Source organism: Glycine max, chromosome 7 (genome assembly GCF_000004515.6).
Source record: "Glycine max cultivar Williams 82 chromosome 7, Glycine_max_v4.0, whole genome shotgun sequence".
Lineage (NCBI taxonomy): Eukaryota > Viridiplantae > Streptophyta > Magnoliopsida > Fabales > Fabaceae > Glycine > Glycine max.
In genome coordinates, this window is record NC_038243.2 from 41,655,225 (window position 1) to 41,680,489 (window position 25,265).

The 25,265-nt window shown below is 31.6% G+C and overlaps 2 protein-coding genes across 2 annotated transcripts; one reads left to right on the forward strand and one right to left on the reverse strand.

Moving 5' to 3' along the window:
* Positions 1 to 2,903: 2,903 nt before the first annotated feature.
* LOC100776428 (protein CLT1, chloroplastic) lies at positions 2,904 to 15,020 on the reverse strand. Its single transcript, XM_003528545.4, has 10 exons — positions 14,416 to 15,020; positions 10,445 to 10,590; positions 9,775 to 9,812; positions 7,498 to 7,613; positions 6,713 to 6,812; positions 6,593 to 6,628; positions 6,132 to 6,182; positions 5,918 to 6,041; positions 4,352 to 4,477; positions 2,904 to 3,282 (listed from the first exon to the last, which is right to left on the reverse strand). The coding sequence occupies exons 1-10, from the start codon at positions 14,796 to 14,798 to the stop codon at positions 3,122 to 3,124; spliced, it is 1,281 nt and encodes a 426-aa protein (XP_003528593.1). The 5' UTR covers positions 14,799 to 15,020; the 3' UTR covers positions 2,904 to 3,121.
* Positions 15,021 to 19,900: 4,880 nt separating this feature from the next.
* Positions 19,901 to 24,416, forward strand: LOC102660037 (probable zinc transporter protein DDB_G0269332). Its single transcript, XM_006583909.3, has 3 exons — positions 19,901 to 20,111; positions 21,751 to 22,038; positions 23,974 to 24,416. The coding sequence occupies exons 1-3, from the start codon at positions 20,097 to 20,099 to the stop codon at positions 24,016 to 24,018; spliced, it is 348 nt and encodes a 115-aa protein (XP_006583972.1). The 5' UTR covers positions 19,901 to 20,096; the 3' UTR covers positions 24,019 to 24,416.
* The last annotated feature ends 849 nt before the right edge of the window (positions 24,417 to 25,265 follow it).

The window sequence follows — 25,265 nt, forward strand, 5'->3', positions numbered from 1 at the left end:
ACACTTTTAAGAGTCATGTGCACGACATCTCTCTCTAACTTCATTTTTCTTAATCTAGTCCTGTCTTGCAAATGAAATCAATTTGCATTGTCACAGTGTTGTCTAGCTTAAATGGGTTGCTCGTGCACATGACTCTTAAAAGTGTAAAATATTTACGACAATGCCACCAGCCACCCTACTACGGCGGGTTTATTACGACCGATGTAAAATGCGCGTCATAAAAGGCTTTATTTTTAGTAGTGTCTCTCTCAGTTTCATTTTATCAAATTATAGAGCTAAGATTCAAAATATCACAAACTCATAAGCTAGCTAGAGCTTCAAGTTTTTGTGCTTGAAACCAAGTGTTTGATGATATTCCCACTTGTATTCATGCTTTAGTTATGAATGAAATACCTTAAGTGTGTTCTCTCAACAAAAAGTATATTAAAAAATTTCTTCCTACTACATTGAAGGTGTTAAAATCCCAATAACTATTTGTCATTGGCATTTTTTAGAGAAAGGTCTAATCTCTCTAAAAGATTTAAGGGCTTGTATGAGCTAAAATTGTTGTTCACATTTCTACCACGGGGCTTGTTATTGGCCCCTACCACGTGGGTGGCCTTTTTAGATTTTCCCAAAATACACTTTCCCATGGAAGTATGTACAATAGAATCATACCTTTATTGCAATTTTGGGGGTGCAGAAAAAAATTGTACAACGAAAGTATGATTCCGCTATACATTGCAATGAAAGTATAATTTCTTTTTGCACCCCCAACATTGCAACTAAACTACAATTCTGCTATACAATGTACAACAAAATCATACTTCCATTGAACAATTTTTTTTACACAAAAAAATGCAACGAAGACAATTATGTTTTATTTAATAGACAATGGAATCATATCTTTGTTACATATTTTTATTTCCAAGAAACTCAGACGAAGAACAACAACAGAGAAGAGTGGATTTGGTGAAAGGGAGGTAGGTGGTGGCGTGGTGGTTGTTTGGGCAAGCGAATCTTGTGAAAGGGAGGTTAGTGGTGGCACGGTGGTGATTTGAGCGAGTAGATCTGGTGAAAGGGAGGTTGGTGGTGACACAATAGTGGTATGGGTGAGTGAATCTAGTAAAAGGGAGGCTCGTGGTGGTGTGGTGGTAATTTAGGCATAAGGAGTGATTGGATCTCAATGGGGGTGGTGTGCATAGTGTTGCTTAGATCTTGACAAGGGAGGTGTGGCATGACAAGATGCAATGCAACTGGTTCTCTATGATGTGTGGTGGCGCAACACTGCTTGAATATGGATGGTGAAGGGTGGCACGACGCAGATCTCTAAGAGGGCGAGTGGTCAATGGGGCGTGAGGCTTGGAGAGGACTTAGTTTAAGGGTAATGGAAAGTCAAGGAGGTGTAGGGATTTGGTGAGTGAGCAAAAGAGAAATTTCACATATTTGGTAGGGGCCAATAGAAAGCCCCTTCTATCACAATTCCTATATCCAAAACATAAATATTACTTAACCAAAATGGTGTCACATGGTTAGTTACCAAAATGAAGATGATTGCGATTAACAATTTTTTACTGTTGTGCCTATCAATTTTTCAACCAATACCATTAATAAAAAATAATGCATTTATGAAAAATAAAGATATTTCAATAAAATTGTTTTAACAAGCAACTTATTTATTGTTATTCTTAATCTGTGTGAAAAAAATTAAACAACAACCATTTTGAAATAGAGAGAGCAATTTCCATTGAGTATTTGTATACAATGATAATTTTTTTAATAATTAGGTTTAAAACTAATATCTCATACAAACTATTTTTCACTACTAGATCAACCTTAGTTGTTTCTTTTGTTTTCTTTTTTTTTTTTCCTTTTACGATCAAAATATTTAAATAATAATAATTTCATTCCATTCCATTTAACTTAACAATAAATAAAAAATCTCGATGTTAAACCATTCATACTCATACATGCTAGATAACTTCTAGCATTGTCTCAAGGATTTCTTTTTACAAAAGTGGTATTTAAAAAAAATATTTATGCAAATAGAGTAATTTCAAAACTAGTTACATGACATGAATTATTTCTTGTCACCTAAAATGTAAGAGGTGCCACCCTGAGTAACACTTTGTACTTAATTTTTGTCCTAGGGTAGGAAGCACCATTCAGGACGACACTTCTTGTTTTGGTTGTTGTACTTTTTTACATTGGTTATATATACAATTGATGTAAGAAAAAAAAAATACTTTTTTACAAGAATGTAGAATAATATTTTTTTTAGTTTGGTTGTAGATGCAATCGATATAAAAAAGTGTGACAACCAAAACAAGAGGCATTGTCCTGAGTATTTTGTTTTCCTATTTTTTTAAGTATTCATGACATTAATACGAAATATCTACTAATTTTTGTTGATAACTAATCTCCACGAAGAAATCCAACAAACCACCTTTAGTAAAATCCAAAATTTTATTTTCCTATTTTAAAACAAACATTTGATTCTCTGTTTTTTTTTAATATACATTTGATCTAATACTCAATTTTGCCTATATTTATTTTATTTTATTTCTTACGTTTAATTAATTAAATAATTTCTTGTTAGTACCTTCAATGATTATGTTAAATCTAAAGTTCAATTGGACCAAAATAAAAAAAAATAAAAACTCCAAAATTGAGGATTGAACCGAATTACGAATTTTTTAAAATAAGAGATCAAATGTTTTCAATTTAAAATGAAGGGACCAAAATTACATATTGAACAAAATATAATCAAAATTTTAATTAACCATTATTATTATTATTATTATTATTATTATTATTATTATTATTATTATTATTTACACAAAATTTGAACTAGACCTATCCATATACGATCGATCAAAAAAGACCTATATGCTTTCATATTTACTCGAGCAAGCCTAGGAGAATTTCACTTTCCGTTTCTTTTTCTCATTGGACTAGCACTTTATTAAAAGAAAGAGTACATATCATTTTCATTTCTCCATCTTGTGATCATCATCAATCACGAAAGAGTGGACCTGAGTTATTCATTGGTTGTACCATTTGCTGTAATGAGGGTTGGTGCAACCTATCCTTTTGGACTTACAATGGTGCAGATATTGAGATTCAAATGCTCCAAGCTTCTCTAGGTGATGGATGCAGTGGAGGAACCATTTGAAGGGGTCCATGCATATATGAGTAATCCTATGATGAGAATGATGGCACCTGCAACAAAGCCTGTTGGAAGAGAAGAGGCAACACCGAGGTATGGCAATGGCAGCGTGAACACATAGATTGCTATTGGGACTGCCACAAGCCGAATGGAATCAATTGGATTTAGCTCAGAATTTTCAATTAGCAAGAATTTATAATAGATTGTAAAATTGCAAAAAATGGAAAGAAAGAAAAAAAAAACACTTTCATATTTAGCACAAATTTTCATTCAATAGCGAGGCGTCAAGATTTTCTGCAACATTTAAAAAAAATCTGTAAGACAGAAAAACAAGAAAAATGGCTATCAGCTCACGGACCGTTTAGCTTAACTTTCAGCCTCACTCAAGCCAATATAGTGAAGTCTTTGATAAGTCTATCACGGGGAACTTATTTGAGCTATGAAAAAAATTGACTTCCATAAGCTCTTTTTAGCTTACTCGGTATTCCAGTAAGTTTTAAGGTCAAATTTATAGCATTAAGTCCTCATGTGAAAAAAATTACTGAAATGACACTAAACTATGTTGTTTGGCCAAATGCATCCTAGCTAAAACTTGTGATTAACTCTGGTAATGACACCACTGAATAGTGTAATTAATAAACTAAGACCTAAAATTATACCATTAATTAAACACGGGATTTTAAATAACACTGATAAGTGATGATGCAATAAAGATTAGATATTCTAACTTCTGATATGAATTAGGTTAGTTTTACTAGGCCAGTCAGACTACACCTTGTGTGAAATGGTAGACAAAAGAGCTGATGGAAAATGATAGCCCTGAACCAACCTATTATTATTTTTTACTAACTAGATCTATTCTTACTATCAGGGATGAAGAAAAATGCAACTATGAGAATAGTTTCAATATTAAGTTTGCATGCACAAAAGTGAACTGAGTTTAGAAGCCACCTAAAGAGGCTAAAGTTTCTGTTTTAGAACTTGTTTACTGACACGTACAGGAATGGTTAATTGAGCTAGGCTTTGGGTAACTATTAACCATTCCTTCTTGCAAAATTGCAATGGGTTACAGTTGTTCATTTTCCAAAATTACAATATGTTTCCCCATGATTTCCTAATTGTAATGGATCGCAGTTGTTCACTTTCCTCCGCTGAGACATTACTATTATTCACTTTATACTCTGAAAGAAGCAAATCAAATACCTGAAAATGTGGAGGCTAGACATGAGACAACGGCCGAAGAGATCTTGAGAAGATGAAGCAATGAGATATTGAAGCCCATGTTGACAATAACAAACAACAAGGGCAGCAGGGGAGCTCCATCACATGCTGCAAACCAAATCCAATGCAAAATTACTTTCTGCAACAAACAATTTATAACAAGAATTGCAAAAAAAGAAAATTTGAATTTAAAACCAACCTGCCCAAGAGCAGTTTACAATGTCCATAAATTATATGAATAGAGTTAACATTTTATTTAATTAACTACCACTGTCAGCATTCAAGTTTTGATAATGATGAAACCCTGTCATACATGCCAAATCTTTTCTTGTGTTAGTAGTCAGAATTGGAATTAACCCAACCAGTTCACATAAATTACATTCCAAAGCTGCCAGACTTTCTATGAATTAGGTTGAAAAGTAGTGGAACTTTTGGAAAAAGAAAAATTGAAACAAAAAGCAAAGGGGAAAAAAAGAATTTGAAATAGTGTTTATGTAGATCTTCCAAGAACAACAGAAGCCTTTTTCCCTCCAGGTGGATTTTGCTACATGGATCAAATGATGCCATTATGTTCTATCAAAAGCAATCTTTGGAAAATCCATTTAGATATAATTCTTTTAATCTTTTAAATTATTTGGGCTTTTCTATGCCTTCTTCTCACACGGCCATGCCATCTTAGGTGCAATCCAACCATCTTTCCTTAATATGTGCTACTCCTACTTTTCGTGTAATACATTCATTCCCGATCTTGTTCTTGTTTGTCTACTCATCCATTGCAACATTCTCATTTTCGCAACACTCATCTTTTGCTTGTTATCATTTTACAGCCCAACTTTTTGTACAATAAAGCATTGTTGATCTTACAACTGTGCAATAAAATTTTCCTTTGAAGATTGAGCAACACATTTTGATCACAAATTACACTTGAACCACTCCTCCATGTTACTTTGTAAGATGGATCCAGAATACCTAAATTGTGCAACTTGTGGTATTGTATAATCTCCAATTCTCCATTTACAACTCCAACCCAATGTCAGCACGCTGAACTTACATTCCATGAACTTTGTCTTACATCTACTTAAATAGAAACCATGTAAGTTCATAGATTCTCTCCACCACTCTAATTTACCATTTATTCTCTCTCACCATTCTCCCACAAGGACCACAACATCTGCAAAGTGCATGCATGCTACCACAACTCTAGATTTTGTATAGTGTATTCCATCTTTAGAATTTCACATTTAATAACAGCTGCAAAAATGATGAAAACCAAAATACTAAAATATATGAATGAAAACTAACTTTTTGGCTCAGTAAGATTTCTATTTTTATTTTATTTTCCTATTTGGGGTTTGCTCATGAAACAGGATATGGTTCTCATTCAGCCATTTTAAATGTAAAATAATCTTGCCTTGAGGTAGATCTAGGTCATAAATATCATTGATCAATTTAACTCTAAGCTATAACACATTTGATAACAAAAGACAATTTTTAGATATCGCCTTCTGTCAGAAACGACAATATGGGAAAGAAAATACAGCTGCTTACCTCTTGACAGAGTACCAACATTCAGAAAGCAGGCAGCACCATCTTTAAGATAGTTTGGTAGTTGTCCAAAGGGGATGCCCCATAATTTTGATAAGAAGGGGAGGAGAAGGCAAATGAATAGTGCCTGCAGTAAGCATACTGTCATGCAATTAGGCATCCATTTTATTTACCTTGTAATTCAAAAGATGCAAATTTCATGACAATTGCAGTGTACCTGGAATGCAGATCCGAAGGAATTGACAACAAACATATCCAAAGAACCTCCCTGTTTCAGAAAACATTGAATATTGATTAGTATATTGCCATACAAGAAAGTGAAAACTACAATAATTAGCAACAACCATACAATAAAGGATGTTTTTTCACTTTAGAACCTTGAATGATAAAAAACATTTAATTTAACTTGACAATAAATATTAGTCTATCATACATGAGTATAGAAGGTGGCTTCTGACTTGTATGAAGCTTTAAAAAATGCAGCCAATAATTTGCAATATTTTTGTGAAGGTTCTAAAGTCTACTTCAATTTAGTGACATTGTGTTATGTTACCAAGAGCACCAGAAGTGCAGTCACTTCATTAGTCTCAAATGTCCCTATGCTATGAGCTTCCATTTCCAAAGTCATAATTTACATGATATATGAAATGAATTAAAAGAATTCATCACTGTACACACCTTCAGTTTTTGAGTTGCGTCCAAAAAGATTACTTCCTACAAAGTATTAAAAGGCCATGAGTCACAATAGAGAAATAATTTAAAATCTCGGAATATGCAGCAATCTTTAAAATAAACCACCTTCAGAACAGTATCAGCTGCTTGGAATAAAAATGAAACTATCATTAAAAGACTCCAAAATATACCAGCTTCCTTCAATGAATGCCCAGCACCAGATCCACTACATTAAGTAAACAAGGTGTAAAATCAGAAAGCCCAAGCATAAACACAGTTTACATAGTTTGTACATGCCATACCTACATTACAAAATTGCAACATATGCTTGTGATGTTATAAGCTGTTATGTCAATGTTCTAATTTCAAAAGAACAAAATTTATTAAAAAATTTTACACTAAGCATAAGCGGGATATTCTATAACTATAAATTACAATACTAAAAAAAATTCTTTGCAGACTTTGTTTTAAAAACTATATGAGTGAATGAACTTATGGAATCACTTAAGGATTTAACATTTATACCAAAAGTTTGACTTTGATGTTCAGCAAGAAATCTGTCAATAAAATTTGAAATCATTAAGTAGGTTTTTACTTTTCTAATCTGCATCCCCTTAAACTCACATGTTAAATCAAGGCAGAGAGAGAGGAAGAATTAACATGTAATGCTGAACAGTCATATAAGTGATGAAAACATGTGAATCAATTTCACCAAACAAAAACATAAGCAACTAATAATTGTGTCAAAATGTTTATGACCATTCAGATTTATTTGTCGATTCCTGGTCAATATCATTGTAGACCATGTTATTTTGCCTACAGGTATATGGTTCAAGAGTGCAGTGTTCGTGTTAACACTCAAAATATGAGCCAACATAACCTAGCATCTACAAAAATTAACATAGGCTGACCTTACTACAGTAAGAATTACACCAATTGCCACAAGAGAGCATCCAACTAGTTGGTTGACTTTATATCGCCTCCCAAGAAAAAAATATGAGAGGAGAATTTGCCACACCAGAAAAGCCTGCAAGAGAATTAGGTTAAGTTGACTATCCACCTTTAGTTTGCTTTTTACCATAAAACAATGCAAGTTGCAAATAGATGAGCTAATAGATGTATAGTAAATGAGGTACATACAACAAATTTTTAATTTTAACCAATTTCGACAGGTCAGATCAGGATGGTTACATTCTGTTACCATGTTTTCAAGGGAATTGTTTTACACTCAGGACATCTGACCAGCCTGTTGGAAATAATCCAAGTCCCACATCGGCTAACAATACAACCATATTAGACTTTACAAGTGAGGGACAACCCTCACCCCTTGAGCTAGCTTTTAGGGTTGAGTTAGGCCTCTCATATTATACACTCTGAGATAGTATCAGAGCTAGTTCTGAACTGCCTTAGCTCCTTCTCTTTGGCATGAGCGGTTGGGACACCCGAGAGTATCTATCTTGCATTCTCTTAGGAAGAATAAATTTATTGAATGTAATCAAATTAGAGATTCTCGTATTTGTCATTCATGTTCTCTTGGAAAACATATTAAGTTACCTTTTGTTTTGTCACATTCTCATACTCTTATGCCATTTGATATTGTTCACATTGATCTTTGGACATCACCTGTTTTGAGTTCCTCAGGGCACCGATATTATATCTTGTTGTTAGATGATTATTCTAAATTTTTGTGGACTTTTCCTTTGTCAAACAAATCAGATGCTTATTCCACATTCATAAATTTTAGAACTTTCATCCGAACTCAATTCGAACGGGAAGTAAAGAATATACAATGTGATAATGGTAAAGAGTTTGATAATAAGCCTTTTTGGGATTTTTGTAAAGTGAATGGTATTTTTTTCCGATTGTCTTGTCCTCATACTTCTCCTCAAAATGGGAAAGCCGAAAGGACAATTCGTACAATTAACAATATTGTTCGTACTTCACTTGCCCATGCGTCATTACCTCCTTCCTTTTGGCATCATGCCTTGCAAATGACAACTTACCTTCTCAATATTCTTCCTCATAAGTTATTAAACTATAAATCTCCTCTTAGGGTTCTTTATCATAAGGATCCGACTTATTCTCATCTTCGGGTTTTTGGGTGTTTATGTTATCCTCTATTTCCTTCCACTACCATAAATAAACTTCAACCCCGCTCTACTCCATGTGGTTTTTTGGGATATCCTTCGAATCACCATGGTTATAAATGCTATGACTTATCTTCTGGGAAAATAATTATAAGTCGTCATGTCATTTTCGATGAGACACAATTTCCATTTGCTAAATTACATACTCCTCATATTCAGACTTATGATTTCTTAGATGATGGCCCAAACCCATACGTGGTCCACCATTTTGTGTCTCAATACACTACTCCTAATGCTCAAACTCCTGGTCTAGTTCCATTCGGGCCCAACTCCCCTAATATTGCAACCGGCCCAACCATTGAGCCAAAGAAGAATATTGTTAATTGTACGAATTGTCCAGCGACTGCTTCCCTTCCTCCTAGTCCAACCCCTTCTTCACGCTCCAGCCTCGAATTGGAAAAAGGCTATGGATGATGAATTTGATGCTCTTATTAAAAATAAGACGTGGGAGTTGGTGCCCCGTCCACCTGATGCTAATGTAATTCGATCATTATGGATTTTTGCTCATAAAGAAAAATCTGATGGTTCTTTTGAGAGGCATAAATCCCGTCTTGTAGGTGACATCATTTTGACTGCTTCCTCATGCCAGTAGGTTGGTTCTGCAATTGATGTCCGGTCCAAGTCCCACATTGGCTAACAATACAACCATATTAGACTTTATAAGTGAGGGACAACCCTCACCCCTTGAGCTAGCTTTTGGAGTTGAGTTAGGCCTCTCATATTATAAAGTCTAATATGATTGTATTGTTAGTCGATGTGAGACTTGGATTATTTCCAACACAGCCATCAAGCAGGACATATCCAAGGGAATGGGTCATGCTTCTTTAGGTGCCAAGTACTTGATGGTCAACTTCTATGAACATATGATATAGAAAAATTTACTAAGGAATACTTACATTTACCTTTTCAATTCTTTTTCGATCACATTGAAAGTCTGAATAATTCTGAAATTTATATATTTCATTATAGCACTACAATGTGAATGCTAAAGTAACAGAATTTAGCAAATGGCAAAGAGCATTGACTGCTGATGGTTTTTACCTGAGACAAAATTGGAATTGATGCTCCGGATAGCATTGCTGATATTAACAGAGGGAACAAACAATTAAATGAAATTCAGACATGAACATTTTTACAAACCAACCAAAATTGTACAACCCAATGATATTATTATCTTCCTATCTCCAACAATATTTCCAAGATATGGAAGGTTAAAACATAAAATGAGGATAAAAATGAAAACAAGAATCATAAAAATATATCACATCTAATATTAACAAATATGCTCAATTCGTCCAGAAAAGCTAATTAATATTGGTAAAACTAAACCCCATAAAGCATTTGCATTTTAAACAAATTTAGTGGAGGTATATTTATGTATTTTAAGCTATGCATTGTCATTACTGTGAAAAATTCTGTTGTTAAAGATCATAATATTTAATATATCCTACTAACTGGAGTTGTAGTATACTTTCATTCACTCTATAAAATAAATGGTAATTATCAATATTTCTACAGTTGTTTTTCTTTTCTCTTCTTTTTCTTGGTCTTAATAATTCTTCTACTTTATATATGAAATTTGATGTAATTGACAGAAGATTGATTACAAAACAACCAGAAAATGTAGCATAGGGGCATTTTGATTATATGGAGAAGCCAGAAGTATTTGACATGAAACAAACAAAATAAATAAATTTAGGACAAACATTACCTCCTGCAGCCATTCCTGTGGCAGCACCCAGAGCCTCCAAGAGACCAACAACTAGAAATGGAGTTTTTGGCACTGATAACATCTCATCAGTGACAATGCCCGCACGATACCGTATATACAGAATAGAGAAGTATACAATTACGTATCTGAAAGAAAGAAAATATCCCTAGAGTTAGTTGAATTAACTCTTTTAAACATTACAACCTCCAAATGGGAGAGGACAAAACTCTTGCAGACAGACTGCGTTTTATGCCATTCATCAGAGTAAAAAATGAAAGCAACTTCTTCTCAAACATATAGGATTGGTTGGTTTCAGGTTATTGCAAAATAAATTAAATAAAAAAAAGAAGTTGCAGAAATATAAATATTAGGATAAAATAATTTTTAATCCTGGTATCTCCAAAGTCCAAACTCTTTTTTTTTGTCTGTAGGTGGAGGAAATGGAAAAAAACACAAATCAGAACAAAATCAAACTCTAGGTACATGTATCTAACATGACATGTCACATGTGACATGGGTAGATCCAGATGTCACATCATTAGTAGTGACCGGGATCATTATTAAAAAAAATTAACAATTTATAAAAATAATTATAATAAATTTCTGTAGCAAAATAAATTATAGTAAAAATAAAATTAATAATATTTACACATCTTACTAAAGAGTAATCTATTCTTATATATGTTATACATTATATATGATGAGGAATCAAATTATACTATCATAATTTTTAACTGAATAATATTTTTTTTAAATTCATTATTAAATTGAATGTTTTTTGCAAAATTTCATATTAAGACTTAATATGTGGGACATCATCAGATCCACCCAATTTTTAGATGCAAATACTAGTTTTAACATTATATAAAAAAGTACAAAACTTAAATTAAGGTATATTTTATAATATATATATATATATATATATATATATATTAAAATAAAAATTTTTATTATGAATATAATATCATGATATACAAAATATTAAATATTAAACAAAAAATTATTAATGCACAATTATTTAAAAAAATTATATTTTTTAAGAGTATATTAGATAAAAACTGGGTCGGAACAACCTTAAATGTAACACAAACCTATTTAAAAAATACAAGGGATCTACCATCCAAATCAATTTCATATGGGTCGAGATTGCGAACTAAAGTGGGTCATACTCACCCCTAGATATAAGCCAGTGTGAATATATATTTACTTGAATGCATATATACATATTTAAATATTATATATATATATATATATATATATATATATATATACTAATATATATTTTTTTAAATTAAAAAAATAATTTAGAAATATAATAAAATATATAAAATTTATTAATTAGGACCTTATCACACTTACAAGGTACAAATTATTATGCTATTTATATTTAAAATTCTTTTATCTATTTTTAAATATTTATATATATAAATATAAGTCATAATAAAATAAAATAAAAAATTATAGATTGCAAAATATAAATTAAATATCCGTGCAAGGCACCATATGCATGTGTATCATAGGCAGTTTTAAAATGTATAAAAAAAGCAGTTTAAGAAAATTAAGTGGCCACTTTCTTACAGGAAAATCCTTCCATCAATTATAATAAATTCTCAAAAAGTCGATTTTCCATGGACACTCATCTTGGTTACTACACTTCAAATTTCAATATCACAAAAAGAATGTTATCACAAAGTTGTTGCTCGTTACACTTCTACTATCAAACAAATGAAATTACAGAATTACTCCGAATTCTTACCCGACCGATTACACCATCAAATTCCCTATTCTAGCAAATATTCGGCACTCGAAACTAAAACTGACTCCTCAAAATTAAGAAGATTCACCCAAAATAGAAAATAATGACAGAGGTGGTGACTGGTGAACCATAAACATCGTCAGATAATGGTTGGACCCACACGAAAAGATTTGGGGAGGACCCATCAAATTGATATTTGCGAAACAATGCATAAACCACAACCCCAAAAACAAAATAATAATAATAATAATAATAAGTAGTAGTAATAGAAAAAACACGTAACGTCGTGTCTTTTCACATTTTTATTATTTCTTAATAAAATAGAAAAATGAGAACAATTAGTTTAACACTACTCCAAAATCAGTAGCAGATAGGTAAAAAAATATGTACATTAAAAGTTAATATCTCCTTTATATAATAAGAATTTATAATTTATATTTACAATCTGTAAAAATTTACCCATTTTGGTTTGTACAATTTTTTCCTATTTTATCTTTTGTATGTACATGTGTCCATGTTTAAATTGAAGTTAGAAATATTATGTTTGTGTTTCATTATAAATCCAACGAAATAAAAGTAAAGTAAGTGTCCTAAACCTTTCACAAAATTACTTTTATCTATACAAACTCTGAATATTAAATATGAACTCAAAATAACAAGCGTCTCCATAATCCTCTAAATAATGGAGTTAGCATCTCTCAGTGACGATGTCTCGAAACAGAATCCCAATTCCATATCTCGAATAAGAGTATCTACGGGTAAGACTCTGCGTGGAGACACTAAAGAGAGAATTGTTTACTCACCAGATTTTTAGTATTTAATATTTAATTTGAAATATGAATATTTCAAATTTTTATATTTCATTTTTTGATTTTATTCTATTTATTTTTCTTATTATTTTATTTCTTTTTTTTAGTTTTACAATGTACCAGTATAAAATATAAGAATTTTACAATAAAAGAAGTTTGAACCTCCTTATAATGTGTTATAATTTTCTTTTTTAACAACTTATCCATTCTTTTTTTAAAGTGCCCCACCATATGAAAGAATTCTGGGGAGAGATCATTTCGTTTTTTATCATACTGAAAAATACAACATTTTTATATTTGACCAACCTTATGGAGAAACAAATATAACAAGTACACTAATCAATAAAATAAATAAAATACTCATCCGTGTCCTTTGGCCCCCCTATCTCTAGTCTAAAGAGCGTAAGCACCAGCTGCCCTAAGAAGCAGGTCCTACTCCGTCCAAAGCTTGGAGCTAGCTCTTTTTCACTTTAGAATAATACCTTTGAATAAATCAAACATGCACTCAACATTTCTCTCTTCCTAAATTTTTAATTCTCACTTGTGATATTACCCCAAAAAAATGAACTAAGTCTTTCCACTAGAAAATAATAATAATAATAATAATAATAATAATAATAATAATGTTTTACTCATCTTTCCACTAGAAACTAGAAATAACAATAATAATAATTCTCCAACAATAATAATAAGGTTAAATTAATTTTTTAATTTATTATTTAAGTTTAATTTAGTTTTCTAATTTATTTTTGTTTAATTTAGTCATATAATTTTTAAAATTAATTTAATTTGATCATTTAATTATTTTTTATTCAATTTGATTTTCTAATTTTTAAAATTAATTCATTTTTTAAATATATATATATTTTGTAGCGATTTAAAATTAATTAATAACAATTTTAAATCGTCACAAATTGTAATTTTTCACATTTAGACGGAAGGATCAAATTAAATCAATTTAAAAAATTAAGGAATTAAATAAAAAAAACTAAAATATCAAATTGAATCCAAAAATAAATTAGAATAATAAAAAACCAATTTAACCTAATAATAATAATATTGTTTTACTCAATAAACAAAAACAAGATTGAAGCTGTTTGTTTCACAGTTAAAATTTAAAAGTAACATTAAATTAATAATAAAATTGTACTAGTGTCACTCAATAGACAAACATTGAATGAGTTGTTTCACAATTATAAATTTGAGTTACATTAAATTGACATCAAATATATTCTTGGAGGAAAAAAAAACACACACACCAAATAAATATTCAACACACTCGTCAAAAAATAAAGATATTCAACACCGCACGCCTAATTAAAACAAGAGTTAAGCACCGGATTCATCAATTCAACCAGAACAAAAAAAGAGGCAAAAACATTTGAACAAAAAAAAAAATGAAGTACCCGAAAGTCGCAAGCTGAGCAAGGAAGAACGGATAGTTCCTCAGCGGAACCAACGCGAGCTTGTACAGTACTCTGTTTCCGGCGCCCATCACCACCGTCACAGCGGCGGCGAGCATCACCTCCGCCAACCGATTCCCGCTTTCCCGGCCACTCTCCGCCGCGAATCTCCCCACCGAGCGCGGGCGAGGCGCCACCACCTTCTTCTCGCCTGATCTCTCCCACGCGCCGCCGCATTTAGCCGGCGGAGGCAGTCGCAGCGCGATTGTCGGCCACTTAGGCAAGTAGCCGTAGCGGACCGCGCCAATCGCAGCGGTCCTCGGAGCGCAACGGAGGCAGAGTTGGCCGGTTCCGGCGATGGGGATGCGCCGGCAGAGTGACGTCATGGTTGCGTGACGCAATTTGAGAATTGGAAGTGTAGAGAAAGAAAGAGTAGAGAGAACGGGAGTGGAGGGGACTGTGTGAGTCACATTAGTCACGTTGGTGCGAAGGTGAAAAGCGAAACAGAGAGAAGCAGTATAAAACGGAAACGTTGTGTGCGTGACGCAACGCGGTTAGCTGTTTGGTTTTGTAAAACCAAGGTTGGTGGTGGTGTGCTGTAGGATTCTTAAAATGAAAGGTGGAATAAAATAGAACAAAATACTCCAATACGGTAAATATCCAATTTGATAATTAAGGGTAACATTTGAGTCCTGAAAATACGAAAATATTGTTTTTCCTAAAAGTATAAAATCGTTAGGTTCATTTGTGAACTCTAAAGTTAGGATTAATGTGATATGTGATGATTAATTTGTCATTTCAAAAGATTGTCAAAATATGGAGTTAACAAGATTAATTTATTATAGAAATATAGATGAATTATTTTGATATTTTTTTAATGTTATAAAAAACTTTTTATAGTTATCTTTATATTTTTTTTTCATTGAATCTTGTCTCTTAATTATTATATTAATTGTTTTACTCTTTTATGTTGTTTGATGTTTTTAAAATGGGAGTTATTTGTATTTCGAAAAAGGATCTGTTTAATAATAAGTTATAATTTTCAATAATGTTAATAATATTAAGTTGTTTATTGAGGGACTTATTTAGTAACATTTCAACATTGAGACAACAAGTCTTCTAGCCTATTGTGAGCAACATCAAGGTAGTCTTCTAGCCCATGGTTATTAAACCTGTTTGTAATAATGAGATGCTACAAGGCATACCTCTTTGTAAAAAGAAAAACAATTCAACACAAACCACAAAATCATGATTGGCATCCCACACAAATAAGTCCCTTAATAAAACAACTTAATGTCTTTGACATGATGGAAAGTTACAACTTTTTTTTTTCCACCAAAGCTTCTTTTTCCATCCAAAAAATCCTTTGACTATCCACTCATTCTTGATGATTTTTGAGTTTTCATGAAACAAGAAAATGTTGCAAAGAGTTTTGGATTTAAGAGAGGAGCACAATATAAATTTCTATGTCTGGAATAGTTTTTCACAATGGTAGAAAACCCAATTATGCATAACAAAAGATGTCGTGGGGTGAGGTTTCAAACTCAAAGGAATAAGATTTAGACCAAACATAAATATGCTACTTAATTAACAATTAAGATTACTCTTTCTAGTGCTACCACACTAGAAAGAAATGAAAAATATAAAAAAAAAACATAAAAAATGTTTCTTATCAATTTAACAAAAAAAAATTCACTAAAGTTTACATATTTGTAACTACTTATGATCTTTTTGCCATTTTTCTTTTGATTTTTTTTATATCCATCAATATGATTCATTGTGAGCATAGATCTATTTTCAATATTTCTTTTGCACATTTTCTGCAAACTTACACAAATAAATAAATAAGTGCATGTATGTTGTAAAAAAGTAAATGCTGAATTAATAATAAAATACCTTATTTTCCTCTTTCGTCCTATAATCAAATAATATTTTCCACACAGTTTCTACAACTAACAATGGACATTTACATCGTGACTCTTATTTTCATCAAATTTTTAGTAATGAGTTTTAATCAAAATGAGTTTTCAACACCGTTTATTCCCCTTATAATGAGATTGGAGGATGATGAAGATGTATCTTTTGGAATCCCAGCCAAAGCTGTAAATCAAATCTCTAACACATAATATCGTCAAACAAAAAAGAGACAGAAAGATGAAAAAGATATAGAGACTCATAAGCTTTTAATTTCCAGAGATTGAATTTGTTGCACAATGCTACATGCAATAACCTTCGTTCAAAAAATTTAGAAGCACTCTTAATTTCGTTGGAAAATTTTAATCAGGTAAAAACGAGAAAATGGTGTACAATATTTGACATCTTTTTATACAAATTAATTTATTCATAACCTTGGTTATATAGATTATTTGGTTAGCATATATATGTTAGAAATTTTGTTATTAAGTGTTGTGTAATCAACACTCCCTCAAATAAAATTATCCATACCCATAGAGGATAATGAGAACATAACAAAGATTACATCATAGGAAAAATAAGAAACACAAGAATTTAGCATGGTTCAGCACCTCTTGCCTACGTCCACAGAACCGTCTCAAAATATTTCCCTATCACATAAATGACTACAAGAGTGTAACCCACCCCAAATAGTGTATCACTCTACAAACCCGAGTACCCCACTGAATGATTACAAGAAATGATAACACTCTCACACAAAGACACTTTTCTCTCAACAAAGTGACTTTGTTTCACAACCTCTCTTCTCACACACTCTCTCTTCATGTGTTGTTTCTCCATTAATTGTCTTCTATATTTATAGTGAAGATAGTCACCAACTACAATAAATAAGTTTTCTTGGAAGTTGAAACAAAAACAACTTCCAATGTATCCATTCAAATAAACTTTATCTAGTAAAATGCAATCTTTCACTTTGCATTTAAGCCACCTAAACCTTAATGATAAAAATTCAATTCCTAATATGCATGGATATTATCTTTTGGCTTGAAACTCTACAATTCTCCCTCTCAAGCCAAAAAAGAAATATCCTTTGATCAATTTGAAAGTAAACAAACTCTCCCTCCAACAGAAGTATCTCCCAACACTTCTAAAACATTAGAAAACTTCACTTTCTTCTTCACTTGAAAGCTTACCTTTATTTTTCAGTCCTCACAATACTAAATTTCTCATCTTGTACACCTTGCATCCCCACTTTGAACCAACATACTTGTACCCTTGTGATGTCATCTCCCTCATAGAAATCATATTGACAACAACAGAAGGTACAAACTTCACATTTGAGAAAGTTCGAATAACTCCATCATGGAGCTTCATCCTGACGCTCCCTATGCCTTCAACCTTCATTTTTCCACCATTCTCTAACTTGAAATAGTTGAATTCTCCATCGGTTTTCAAAGTTTTAAATATCTCTTGATTTCTACAAATATGCTTTGAGGCAGCAGAATTTATCACCCATTTTGTTTTAGCAACCTCATCGTTTGTTTCCAAAAACACATCATCTTCATATCTCTTAATTTCTTCAAGTTCTCCTTCATTTGTTTGATCTTCACTTGTACATGACCATTCTCACCACAATAGTAACATTATATGTTACTTATATCTCGTTGTGGACGTGATTGCGATTTTGATCTTCCTCTTGGGCCATCATGTCTCCTTGAATGATTCCTCGCTCGCTCAGACTCCACCACAACTATTGCATGGTGTTCATCATCAATATTTTTAGTTCTCATCATTCTCTTATTTTCTCTAAGAGCGACAGTCACCTCATCCAAATTCAAAGTTCATCTACCCACAAGCAACATTTGAACCAAAGCTTTGAAGGACCTTGGTAGTGAGGCCAACAACAACAATGATTTCTCCTCATCAGAGAGTTTATCATTTGCATTCAATAATTGACTTACTAGCTAATTAAACTTGTTTATGTGGTCATGGAGATCTCCTCTCATTTCCATTTTAAGTTGATACAACTTCATCTTCATGCAAGGGGGATAGGTTACCAACTTTGACTCATAGATATTCTTGAGCTTCTCCCACAAGGCCTTCGGTGTTGTCTCCTTCAACACATTGTGTTTTATCTTGGGAGTAAGGACTAACCAAATCATGCTCACAACGCTCCTTTGGATCTTAGTCCACTTGGTTTCATTTATAGAAGTCGGGTCTTCATCTTCTAACGCCTTATCAAGACCTTGTTGCACCAAAAGGTCTTGAATAGTACTCTGCCAAATCATAAAATTTATTTTTCCATAAAAAAATGGGTATCTCAAACCTTTGTGTGCTCTCAGTCATGGCTTTAATACCACTGTTGGGTAGTCAGCACTCCCTTAAATAAAATTACCCACACCCACAAAGTATCATGAGAACACAACAAAGATTACACCGTAGAAAAAATAACAAACACATGAATTTAACGTAATTTGACACCTCTTGTCTACGTTCACAGAATCGTCTCAAAATATTTTCCTATCACAAAAAATGATTACAAGAGTGTAACCCTATCACTCTATAAACCCGAGTACCCCACTCAATGGTTACAGGAAATTATAATACTCTCATACAAAGACACTTTTCTCTCAACAAAGTAACTTTGTTCCACAATCTCTTTTCTCACACACTCTCTTTTCATGTGTTGTTTTTCCACTAATTATCTGTTCTATTTATAGTGAAAATTGTCACCAACTATAATAAATAAGTTCTCTTGGAAGTTGAAACAAAAATAACTTCCAATACATCCATTCAAATAAACTTTATCTAGTAAAATGTAATATTCTACTTTGCATATTTAAGCCACTTAAACCTTAATAATAAAAATTTAATTCTCAATATGCATACATTTTATCTTTTAACTTAAAACTTTACATTAACTTTATACAAATGGAGTGGAGCGTAATTTTAAAAGTTTTTCGAGTTTAATGTCATAGATAAATCAAGTTAAAGATAGTGTAATGTAATATTTAAATAAGTTTGGAGTACTAGACATTATATTTCCTAAACTTCAAGATAGTGGAATGTAATTTACTTTCTTTACAATTGCGGATTTTTTGGGTATATATAATTGAGAATGTTAAAAAACAACAAAAATGGTGAATGTTACAAAGTATTTAGACAACGAAACTGCACGCGTGTGGGTGATTTATGTTTCATAATTACTTTTTTTTTTTGTACAGTTGCTCCTAGAAATTTGATATAAAGCGTGTTATGAAAAAAAAAAATGATGTGTTTATGTGTGATTTCCATGTAAGATATGCTACATATGGTAAACTTTTGACAATAAAGCGTGGTATAAAAAGATAAAAATGATGTGTAGCTATATATTTCCAGCTAAATTTGAGAGGGTTATCTACCCTAAATTTGGGTAATGCTTTAAACTGGAACTACTAATAATTAACAAAAGGAAAGCTGTCAAGTGGCCAACCATAATTTTTGCCCTACTTTTGCTCTTATTAGAGTTAATCAAGACATGCACATCTACCTTCAAATAACTCAATTCCATTGAACCCTCTTTCAAGCTGGGATATTCATAATACTGGTCGGAAAAAAAAGTATTATCCTAGTTTCCCCTAGTTCAAATACACCCCATGTCATGAAAATTCCCACCCTCTTCAATAAGGCATATACATCATGAAGAGGTGTGCTATTAGCAATTTGCAAACATCTTAATTTGTTGAAGCTTCCCATTCCTAGCTAGGGTCAGTCTCAATTGTTGAATCGTCATGGAACGCAAGGGGGTAAGTTTATGTATGCATTGTGTGAGCGGGTGGGGAAGCTAGAAATTTTTATTTAAAAATAATTTGCACACTCATTTTTTGGAAGAAATTAATTGATGTCGTTTCAAAAAAAAAAGTTAGAAGTGGTTCATAGAACAAAGAAATGATAAGACCCTTTTAGGATTGCATATTTCGTGCTGTTATCTTTTAGACTTGTTAAAATTTTGATTTTATATTGAAAATAAAGTGCTTGCTTCAATTGCTGAAACATATATTTATCACATAAAGATATGCTGAATAAAATTCAGATAAAATTTTTCTACATTTTTCATACGCCAATTCCTGGTCATTTCATACTTGACTGCATTTGTATTTTGCCACAGCCCTATCTTTGGACAACCATTAAGAAAAACATGTGATATAGTTCGTAAATATAACTCAAGTGGTAGTATTAATTTCACGACAAAAATATATTGACGATTTGATATTGATTTAACTAGGTTGGTATTATTGATTGACTAAAATTCAAATTTTTCAAGATAAAATTGCGAATTTGTACTAACAACATGATAAATCATACTAATAAACAATTTTGTTGATATAGAAAATTGACATATACTGTTATATCAATTGTTAATTATATAATGCATTATATTACTAATACTGTAGATTAATGATATTTATTTTTGGCTTAAATATATTTTTATTCTTAATAAATACTTAATTTTTGTGTTTATTTTATAATAAATTTTTATTTTGTGTTAAGTTCCTGATAAAATAATATTTTTATTTTTTATCTTTGATATTTCGTTTTAGTCCTTGATAAATTAAAAAAATTTGTATTTATTTCTTAATAAATTAAAAAAATTTACTTTAGTCTGTATTAATAACAAATGGAAAATATTTATCATGAAATAAATACAAAATTTATTAATTTATTAGGGGTTAAAAATAAGTGTCAATGACAAAAAATTAAAATTATTATTTTATTAGAAACTCATTGTTAAAAAAAAGTTTATTAAGAAATAAATATAAAATTGAATATTTATTGAAAATAAAAATATATTTTAAGCCTTTATTTTTATTGAATGTCTAACCACACATTGTTTTGATGCAACAGGGTTCCTCTTCAATCTGATCTTATCATGGTGTTGCAATTGTTATAGACAATATACTAACCTAAACATTCGATTGATGCATAATGGAACCTTCCCCATTTAAACTTGTGATGAATTTTAAAAGTGGCAAATGAATCCCATTGTAGTGTTTTTTCACTTAACAAAATTACACAAACTTCCTGCATTAATTAATTAAGAATAGGATTTTATATATCTTCTTTCCATATACCTTTTGTATTGTTACCTTGAGCTTGTATTGGTTGATGTGTCTTGATTAAGGGGGTGTTAACCAATACAATGCCAAGATATTTGGATGAACACTCTTACATTCCCATGTCTATGTATAAGTTGGAGCTTAATTGAAACCTTGATTTTGTATTGGTTAATATGCGTTGATGCAAGGGGGTATTAACCAATACAATTTAAAGGGGCTCGACTTAATTCTCCCTCAACACTATCTATTCTCTATATATTTGCATTTTAAAAAATGAGCAACAAAGTTACTAAGATTATCCTATGTTTCATTATTTCAATTTGTGCAGAAAAAGCCTGTTAAGATGTCCGTGCCTCAATTTGGAGGGTGGGAACACAAGCCCGCGGGAGTGCCTACTGACTACTCTATGGTGTTCAACCAAGCTCGTGAAAAAAAGAAGACTCAAATGAATGATTTGACTGAAGTCAAACGTCTAAGTCTTGGGAATGAAAGGGATGCCCTAAAACCCAATCATCGTCGTGGGCATGGTCAAGGACATGGGCATGGGCATGGGCATGGGCATGGACATGGACATGGACATGGGCATGGGCTTGATCATGAAGATCCTCCCGTTATGGTGAGACCTTAATCTTAGTTACTACTAAAGTTCCATAATTATTTATGTTTAATTTATTATTACTTTGTAATTTTTTCGTCTAGGGAATTTGACTTTCTAATTAACAAGAATCTTTGAGTAACTACTACACCTAGTTTTGATCCATACCCCCTTAATCAATGCATGTGGATCAAAAGTAGATGCGGTGTTGTCAAAGGCAACAATGCAAGATAACTTTTCATTTTTTCTGTCTTTTTTTATCCTATTTCAGATGAATTTTTTTCCTAAGTGGGATGTAGATCTTTTGTGAACAGTTGCTAGCTTTGGGCTACACTCACGGTTGACATTTCTAATAAATTAGTAGGGGGTGAAATATAAATTGGTTCTTAAAATGGATACCATCAATTAGTTTTATTGTGGATATTATAAAAAGTTGATTTGATCTTAAAGTTGACACTATTTGTTAACTTGATTACTTTTGTTACAAATTAAATTATTCGATCGGGTAGGCTAATTGAGCATGACAAATATTTATGCCTTTCAAGCTTACCACTTGAAAGACTGTGGATCATCTTACTAAATCAAGTGAGCATAGTGAGAGACATATCCATAATAAGACAATTAGGACATTAACATTGGGCCTAAGGACATTCTCCACCACAAGGTGATGGACTTTCGACATTTGACCCAATCACATCCAATAAATAAGGGTAATCCTCCCTTCTTTGTCATTCTAGGTACAGCAAATGCTAGATTTTGCTAAGGTCTCTCAAGCCTCCAGCTTTGGGGCCTCCAAAATCTGGTCGTGGACACAAATAAAGTATTTAATGCATTAAGAAGTGTAAGTCAATTCATTAATAAGTTGGTGTGAACTAATCAATTTAGTCTCTTACATATTATTGTATATCGATATCAGTCAATTTGATTTGATGGATTAGAACATTCAATTTAGTATCTTAATTTTTCTTAGAGTTTATTTTTTTCATATAGGATGTAAGAACATTTATTAATTTTTCACTCTAATACTAGAACTCAACTTGAGTCCTTAATTTATTTTTAATGGTCTTATTTTGTTCCTCTACTCACGCAAGAACCCTCAATTTAACTTAAAAACTTGGTTTTTAATAATTAAATAATCTTAGCTCTAGAAGCTTATATTAGCAACTTACATAGGAACTAATTTACTCCCATAATATTTTCATGTTGCTTAATATTAAAAACCAATATACAAAATTACAATGAAGTTGCTCTTATTGTGTATTAACCTGTTTACTAATCAAAATAAGACTATTTTATTTCTTAAGGAATCATAACGTCAATTTCAATGAATAAATTGACGGACAAATTTCAAATTAATGAAATTTGTTTGGCTCAATTGTACTTTTAGTCTTCTTATTTAAGGGCTAGCTCATTTTTTATAAATTTGAATCTTTTATTATTTTAATTGTATAATTTTAGTCTATATGTTAATTGGATATATATAATATTTAATAAAAATGTTGGCTTAGCATAACAAGTGTTGATGTGGTGGCACAGTAGAATGCCACACCAATAATAGCATTAAATATTTGATTAAAATTAATAGATGGAGTAAAATTGCATAATTAAAATAATAAAAACCAAATTCACTAAAAATATATAGAGAAATATTTGAGAAAAGAAAATACGAGATAAAAAATGTAATTAAGTAATTTATTTTTCAAAATGCATGTTTGAAACTAAATTGAATGATGATGTCAATTTTAAATACCAAATTGACTATCAATTGTCAAAATTAGTAACTAATTTAATTTTTTTATAATTTAGGACCAAATTCATGAGCGTGCTGATTTTTTAAACTAAAGTGATGATGTTTTACTGATCTCAGATTTAGAAAGGAGAGAAAGTGAGTAAGAGAGAGACAGAGTATAGAATGAGTGCAGAAATCTAACTTTAATGTTGTTTATGATCTTGCAGAGGAGAAAGATGGTTCTGAATTACATGAATTGCTTTAAGCCTTGATATCAATTTTCAAACCATGGACATGGGGTCATTAATTGTACTAAACATACTAGGGATCTGTGAGCTGTGGCATGTAAACTATATACAAACATGAGACAATATTCAATAGAAACAGACCTGAAGCTTCCATATGCTGAGTGCCATGTGTATCCTTTATTACATTATTGAAGCTTTGGTCTCCTTTAGTTCTATTGATTCTATGACAGCCAAATGAATGTATCACATTAGTCATTACATGCTGAAGACAATATATATGCACAAAACATAGATTTCAGAAATATTTGACTTCCGGGGGCTAATGTATTGTTGAAACGTGAGCGACATATTGCATCAGTCCAATGAATCATGTGTAAATGTAAGGAGGCATATCAAATGAGAACTCTTTTTATTGTGAGAAATTATGACTAATTCTCACTTATTCAAATATGTTATTATCACTTCATTTCGTTAAGAATTGGATGCCAATTTTTACAATAATTTACCAAAAGCATACTATGCCAGCCAGACTTTCTCACAAGTAATTGACCAATTTTAATGAGATACATAACAACAATTCTGGTTATAAGATTTTCCTCAATTTTTTTTTTCTTGCACTCCATAATCTTACATGCCTATTTTCATCAGTCCCTTCAAATTTGCAATTAAAAAACCATGCAATTCATTTTAGATATAATACAAGGATTAATGTCTTTGAATAATTACAAAGCCTTACCATGTGGAAACTATGATTCCCTGTGAATAAAGTGGGGACATAAACTATCCATTAGTATTTCAAAAGTTTGAATCAACAAAAATATAACAAAATGAAAGAAATTAAAAAAGAATGAACAGTGATTTAAATGTGGTGCAAAACTGCTAAGTGCACATGCCCCCAACTAAAAATAGACGCCAATGCTTCATTTTGGTAGAGAAATCCAGCAGAGTGACCTGAGAACATATGAGCAAGGTATTAGAGTCACAAACAAAACAACACAACAAGCTTATATATATATATATATATATATATAAACTTCCCTCACATCATCGCTTCTTGTACCTCATTATTTTTGTCCTGCACCCAAAATTTTTTAATATCCCCATCTTATCCTTCTCCCCTCGCTGAACCTCTTCTTCTCTCCATCTTCCTCTTCTTATGTCTCCCTTCCTCTCTCACCCAATGTACAATACCAACAAGTCTTATGCAAATACCATAAGAGTATGTTTGGATGGAAAATTTTAAAATTCTAAAGAATTTTAAATTCTGAGAA